The sequence below is a fragment of the Natrix helvetica genome, assembly GCF_964273705.1.
Source record: "Natrix helvetica genome assembly, chromosome: 1".
Lineage (NCBI taxonomy): Eukaryota > Metazoa > Chordata > Lepidosauria > Squamata > Natricidae > Natrix > Natrix helvetica.
This window is the reverse complement of record NC_138548.1, coordinates 75,152,321-75,159,690: the sequence shown is the minus strand read 5'-3', so window position 1 is coordinate 75,159,690 and position 7,370 is coordinate 75,152,321. Positions and strand designations below refer to the sequence as shown.

Genomic DNA, 7,370 nt, shown 5'->3' with positions numbered 1-7,370 from the left:
TGCAAAACGCCATGATATATTCAGCTGGGGCAGAATTTGCTTTAACTTGCAGTAGCTCAACAACCTGCAAGCTCAGCTGCCTTTTATCTGACCCTATTTTCTTTTCAACTACTGGATGTTTACTCAGAATCCCCACAGGTCCAGAAGACCAAATAGAAATATGATAACTTTTAAAATGTTCAGTTGCAATGCCGGTCACATAGTTGTACAGTCATTGCACAGTCATTGGTACGGATTATGCTGATTTATGAGAATGACAGGGCCTGTTTCTTAATTCCTTACTTGGTTATGTACTAGACAGTAGTGATTTATTTTACACACAGCTACTTGAGTTGGACTTGGCTGATTCCACTTCCTTGAATGTGGCAAAAGTATGTTTTATTTTGTAAAATCTAATGTGACTTGGTTGCCTCAATGAGGTAGTTAATTTTTTAATGATTTTTAAAAAAAAGATATTTGAAACGCAATCTGTTTAATTGTTCTATTACCTGGCAGAATTCTGATTAGTGATCATAATAAAGCATTTTCAGAAATTACGTATATTGACAGAAATCAGAATGATCTAATCTTTATCTTGTCCAAATCTCTCTGAACGGGTTTAGGTTTTTATTTAGTAGTAATCTGAATAGGAAATGATTGGTTTATTCATGTAGTAGGACATTTTTCAATGTTTCTTAAGAAAACGCTGTGAAGAAATGAAAATATCATAGTGCAATTAATGTTTAACAATTTTATTCAAGTAAGTGTGCTCTAATGTTGAGACAAGGCCTAGAATAGCATTACACTGTAATACAATGGTAATCTTAGCCGTTGAACCAAGCCTGCTTGGCATCCTTGGTTTACCTTTCCGCCCCAAAAAAAACATTCAGGGGAAAAAAGAGAAAAGGAAATCAGCTTAATCGATTTACATTTTGTTCACTGGCATAAAATAAATTAAAACACAATAGAGATATATACATAATACATTGACAAAACCCAAAATACAATAAATTACACCAAATGTAACCTGTCGACGTAACCCACAAGAGTAAAACAAACCAGTCACTGCTGTCGATATTTTTAAACTCCAAAGGCAACAGGCTGTGACACTTTTTAAAAAATAAAATTACTCTCCCACCCTTTTCCTAACTTGCTGCTGAGTACAAACAAAAAGGCAAACTTCCACATTACTTAACCACTATCACAAAATGGAGAACACAGAGTGTTTAGCATACAAAAACTTGTAACAATGAACTGGGGGACAAAAACATACCTTCCTTGTACTACAGCCTTTATAGCAAGATTTTAACAAACATCGTATTGGGACAGAAACCCCAATGGATTTTATCATGCCAGACTGAATGAGAAGAAACCAAGGATCCAACTTTCTCTATATGTTGCCACGCAAAACACTTGTTATGTGTACCTAAACTAACATCAACCTAAAATGGCCGCATTCCAAACCAGGGCATGCAAGACCACCGGAGTTAACCTGTGAAATACATCACACATGTACAATTATTCCATGTGAGCAGTCTTTCAAGAAGACCAAACCACACCCAATCAAGAGGGGGGGGGGGAAGAGATGGCTGATTATGATTACAGCAGGTAGATTTTGGCCCAACTACACTTCTAAATTTTAGCAGATATAGATTGAAGAGAGTTCTTTTGATAAGCAACCTTGCCCACCCCCACACATTACATATAGTTAGAGGTGGCAAGATATAAAAGAAGAAATAGATTACTTACTTGTAATATTCTTGAAGCTGTCAAATGCACAATCAATATATACTCTGCAACTGTGCAGAGCGATCTTCAAAACTTTGCCTACCAAACTTGTGTGCGTGCATGTGTGCATGTGCGTGATGACGGCAGCGATAAACAATCAAAGTATATCCATTAAAGACATTTAATCTCAGATCTGGAGAGCAAATAAACATTTAAATAATACTGATACTTACATTACAGTGTGCTAAAATTCTGCTATTTTATAGGGTAATAAAATGACCACGGCCACACTCTATCCTCACAGAAAAGAAATAGTTTGCTCATAGGTATGGAATAATATGAAAGATTCATGTGGAAAACATGGATAGCCTATGTGCCCAATCATGATACACAATATCAGCTTTAGCATATTGTGACAAGCCACAGTTTAGTTAGCTTATGATGCCACAAATTCCAGTTCGTTTTTGTTTTTTGTTTTTGTAAAGAAGGATGTATATGTGAAAAGTTCTCTCTAGTCAACATACAGCATTTTCCTCAGATGGACAGCTTGGTAACAAGTCCGTTTTTCCTGACATGAAAAAAAAGGCATTAATAATTTGCATATTCATGGGCAGAAGTTGTGCAAATAATTTTAAAATTTCCCCCTAGCAAAGTGCAATACATGGTGGAGTTGTGTGTGTGTGTACATGTATGTCTATGTCTATACGAGAGTGTGTGTGTGTATGTGTATGTGTGTGTGCATGTGTTAATATTGTGTTGAAGTGCTGAAAAGCTAATGGTACAGAACTTCCTATGTGATATTGGTTGGAAGTAGGCATGGGAATTAGAAATAAGGTTTTAAAAAGTACTTCACTTTTAAAAATGCAATCTTCTTATAGAATGGTTGCCTGTCAGGTTACATTGAAATCCACTGGTTTTATATATACTGTAAGTAAGAACAAAGCATATGAGCCACAATCTGACTTCTTCTTTCTTAGAATCTTTCTCGGCTCATGAATATTTCATGGCCTAGTGTTTGAAAGATGAACGTGAACTGGGGAGACTGAAGTTTGTATCCAATTTAGATATATTAATCTCACTAAGAGAACTTTAATAAGATCTCACATTATCCATTATTGCAAAGATATGGTGGATGGAATGGGAGAGGACAATGTCCATTGCCCTGAGATTCTTGCAAAAAAAAGTAGAATTCAAATAAATCGATACATGAAATAATATTCATGACATTTGGAAATAACTGCCTTGATAAGTTTGCTATTCTTAGAGTTAATTTTTGCAATGTGCCCTATAATGTTAATCATGCAGTTAAGAGTTTGGAGATTCTAAGAGTTTACTAACCCTTCAGTTTGCTTCAGCAACAGGCCCCACATGCATGTTCAGATAATTTAGGGAGTTTCTCAAAATGGCTGCCTTGAGACTTCAACAGGGTGCAACGTCTAGACATTTTGAATAGCGAATCTGGAGGGGGCTTCAGTCACTTCATGAAATGTCCCACAAAATGATTTTTCACAGCCCTGGTTACCTGCGTTCTCCCCAAAGTTCCAATTGTTCTGTTGCACCTTCTTCATTAGAGCCATACCAAAGAACGTTCATTTGTTTTTAAAAAAATGGGATTGAGACAAGACCAAACATGATTATGATGAGAGCAAAGTTCAAACCACCAGTAGCAGCTTAGGAATTGTCTAGCCTAGGCTGGGCAATGCTTATAACTGGAACAATATGGAGATGAAATGTTAAGCATACAAAACAGCAGTATTTGACCCTAGAAAGATTCAAGCCATTGCACCAGACTACATAAGTGTGCAAGTGTTTTCTCCATGCTGATTGTTAAGATTGTATTCTCTAGGCCCAGCTAGATGAATAAACTGATATGGAACTAGTTCAAGATTTACCTAGCCTATACTTTATAACAAAGAGAGAGATTTTTTCATCATATGTAACGTTTCTTAATTTAAAGTAAATTGTCTACTTCTATTGAGGGCATAAGTTCCCACTTGCACAGTAAGTCTATACTTCTGTTGCATGAGGTAGCTGTTAGTACAGATGGAGAAACTGAGGCACATATGGCAAATTGATTTGCCCAATGTCATAAAAGAAGCTGGTGGCACAAGCAAAGTTAAGCCTGAATTGTCAGAATTCATATATAGTTTTTAGGCAACAATGGTGCCAAAAATTTGTAAAACATTCTTCACAAGTGGCCAGCTTACGGTTCAAAGTAAGGAACTGTAGCCAGTCATTGCCAGACAAAAACAAGTAAACAAAAAAAAAATCAAAATAGTTACAATAGGGAGAAAACATCCCACAATCTGAAGTTAAATATGTAGCCTAAGTGTACAGGATGAGTTAAGTTTTTTCAGTTCTTTTTAAAAATCAAATATTAGAAGCAGCTGAAATAAAAATAAGAAATAGACCTAATCATATAATATGGGAATAAGAGATCAATGCATGTTGCTTGCCTTACGTGGCTAGCCAATCTGTATCAAAACTTTACACTCCTAGACAGAAGATTAGGTGAAAAAAGGCATGTGCAATTAACAACTTTTTCATGAAAAATATTTCCAAAATCTGTGCAAGGAATGGAGAATTCTATATCTGGTTTTCTTTTTTCGTTGAATTATACCACTTTCTAATTGCAACCCAAATCTTCTGTAATTTTGAAGATGTAAAAGTGTTTTTACACGATTGGGCTAGATCAAAGTACGTATCAATGTGTACCAATTCTTCCACTATCAGAGCTTTCCCACTACATACATCCCACTGGTGATTCTGCCCTGATGTAACCTCTGCATTCATTTACCCATCCAAAATAGCTGACTTCAGGAGCTTGAAAATAGGCTTTGAAACTCAAGGCTCTCCACCTCTCAACAGAAATCATTAAATATAGTTGAATACATGCTTTATATGATGTTGGCAAGTTCAGTATTTATAGGGAACCAACCCCCACCCCCCACCCCGAGTGAGGAGGCAAGTCAAGGGGGCAAATGATAAAAGGTGTGGTACGAACTTTGCCCCTTTTATATATGAGCTGTCCTACAAGAAAATATATAAGGAACAGAGCTTGCATTATGATGTCAAAACCCACAATGTTGTCAACTGGAAAAAATGAAGGCTTCCTGCAGATAGCCTAGAATCCTCCATGCCTACAATATTCAGACTCAAAAGAAGTTTCATATGCATACAGAAAAGGAGAAGGGCAGAAGAAGAAGAAGAAATTAGTTTAGCACAGGAATGTCCCAACCTTGGCAACCTTACGACTTTGTGGGCTTCAACTGCCAGAATTCAAATTGGGGAATTGTCCACAAGCCTTACAGTTGCCAAGATTTGACACAACCCTGGTTTAGAGCATTGAGAGAGAAAAACAACATGAAGGGTGACAAGAGTGCTGGTGCAGGAACATTTTTACATATTTTCCTGCTCTCTAACAGTGCACAAACACCGATGTCTACTTTTGCAAATTATCATAGTATTCTTGAAAAATCAAGAACAGGGGCTTAGATGTCTCGCATTGCTTGTTGCAGTTTAACAAGGACTACAAGAAACCCCAGAAAAAGAGTCAGCGATTCTGTGTAGCTCAGCCACATGCAGCTATAAAAAAAGGGGGGTTCCCCAATGCCAGTTCCGTAGCCGACCAAGAAATGTGATATGGTCTCAGCACCAACTTCCTACTTTACCTGGCTTGAAAGTGCATTCTTAGTGCAAGAAGTAGAACTGAAGCAAAAAGGAGCTTACCAGCCCCTTGTGGATTTCATGCTAGGACCAAAATTCTTGCTTGAGTTCATATGCTGTAGATTTGTGTGTTCTGAGTTCTGTTCTGCATAGCGGCACTGTGCTGTCCTGATTCTGACCTTCAGCATCCATGTCCAGCAGTGTCCGTTCCTCTTCAGGCAGCCTGACACGAAAAGAAAGCAGCGTGGACTGCTCTTCAACTGTGCTGCTACTGCTGGCAAAGCAGGAATCCAGGTTACTGGGAGTTTCAGTACTGGAGCTATTAGCAGAAGATTCACCCCTAGCCTTACTTGGGGATACAAACCACAAGGGATCAACTCGCTGCCTGTTAGCTGAAGGGCGTGGCCTAGGTAGGAATTCCAAGGTCTTGGGTCTCTCCAACATGGAATCCTGTTGAGCACTATAACGCCTGGGGGTTGGAGGGAAGATGAGGTTGGGATCTGGCAGACGAGGGACTTCATTTGGACCCTGACTTGGACTGGGAGTTTTTATTATACCTATTCTCTCACCAGGAAAAAAAAAATCACAAACAGAAGAAAGGAACGGGGAGAGAGAGAGAAGAAAGAGAAACCAACCAGTTAGACAGCACTGATGAAATGAGGCACTGGGATCATTTAGTATATAAAGGGTGTATTAGACAGAGGGAGGATTCAGTTCACATAGGACAGGGGTGTCCAAACTTGGGAACTTTAAGACGTGTGGACTTCAACTCCCAGAATTCTGGGAGTTGAAGTCCACATGTCTTAAAGTTCCCAAGTTTGGACACCCCTGACATAGGAGCTACGGTGACTATTATTGCTGACTCCAGCAAATCTGTATGGCAAATGCCAGTATAAGAAGAGAGTGAACGGTTACAAGGTCATCATATACCCAACATGCAGTTTTATGCCTCTTTTGCTGGAATTATTTTTTCCAATGTGGACAACTTAGCACTAAACTCTAAAACCAATTTTATATATGGTAACAGTCAGAGAACAGCATGCCTACTATATTGAAAAGGAAAGGTTTCCATTAGTGTTTTAGGAAGACTATGTTTATGCCTCATTGCTTTAGAATGGCTTGGAACAACTTTTATTTATGAAGATACAAGACATTTCTTTGGCTCTGCAGACAGTAGCCACTGCTTTTAATAAAAGCAACCTAAAACAAAAAGAATGAAATAGTAACATTTTTCTCATTAATTCTTATTGTGTCTAGATCAGCGATGGCGAACCTTTTTTGGCTCACGTACCATAAGTGGGGGGAGCGCAGGGAGGTAGTGTGCGGGCATGCCGCACCCATAATGCAATGTGCCACCCCCAGTGCGCATGTGCGCACTACAGGTGCCCCCCCCCATTTTTTGCATGCTTTGTTTGCCCTCCCCAGGCTCCAGAAGCTTTATAGGAGTCTGGGGAGGGTGAAAACAGCCTCCCCCGCCCCCCCGGAAGCCCTCCGGAGGCTTGAGGGACCTTCAGGATGCTTCCCTGAAGCCTCCGGAGCAGTCAAAATGTGACTTCCAGTTTGCTCGGAGGGTCGTTTTGAGCGCTCCAAAGGCTTGAGGGAACTTCAGGATGCTTCCCTGAAGCCTCCGGAGCAGTCAAAACGACCCTCCAAGCAAACCGGAAGCCCGTTCCCGAACTTCCGGTTTGCCCGTAGGGCTGGTTTTTTGCGCTCCGGAGGCTTCAGGGAAGCTCATGAAGCCTCCGGAGGACCTTCGGGGGGCGGGGGAGGCTCTTTTCGCCCTACCCAGGCTCCTATAAAGGCTCTGGAGCCTGGGGAGGGCGAAAAATGGCTTTAAAAAGGGGTGAACATGCGCGCTGGCCAGCTGACAGGGCAGCGCCTCGCGTGCCCTGACAAATGGCTCCGTGTGCCACCTATGGCACCCGTGCCATAGGTTCGCCATCACTGGTCTAGATACTGCATCTAGATTTCAGGATAGCACACAGGCGTGTATGATT

The 7,370-nt window shown here is 40.1% G+C and overlaps 1 protein-coding gene across 2 annotated transcripts in view; it reads right to left on the bottom strand.

Annotated features, from left to right (window-relative positions):
* Positions 1-715: 715 nt before the first annotated feature.
* MAP3K9 (mitogen-activated protein kinase kinase kinase 9) overlaps positions 716-7,370 on the bottom strand; it is a 49,787-nt gene continuing 43,132 nt past the window's right edge. The window contains exons 11-12 of one of the 2 annotated variants that reach the window (XM_081934976.1): positions 5,437-5,930; positions 716-2,275 (exon numbers count right to left, since the gene is read on the bottom strand). In XM_081934976.1, the coding sequence (XP_081791102.1) occupies positions 5,458-5,930 (473 nt within the window). In that variant the 3' untranslated portion in view covers positions 716-2,275; positions 5,437-5,457. Of the gene's footprint in view, positions 5,931-7,370 lie in introns of both variants that reach the window. The other variant, XM_081934975.1, reaches the window with a different exon arrangement.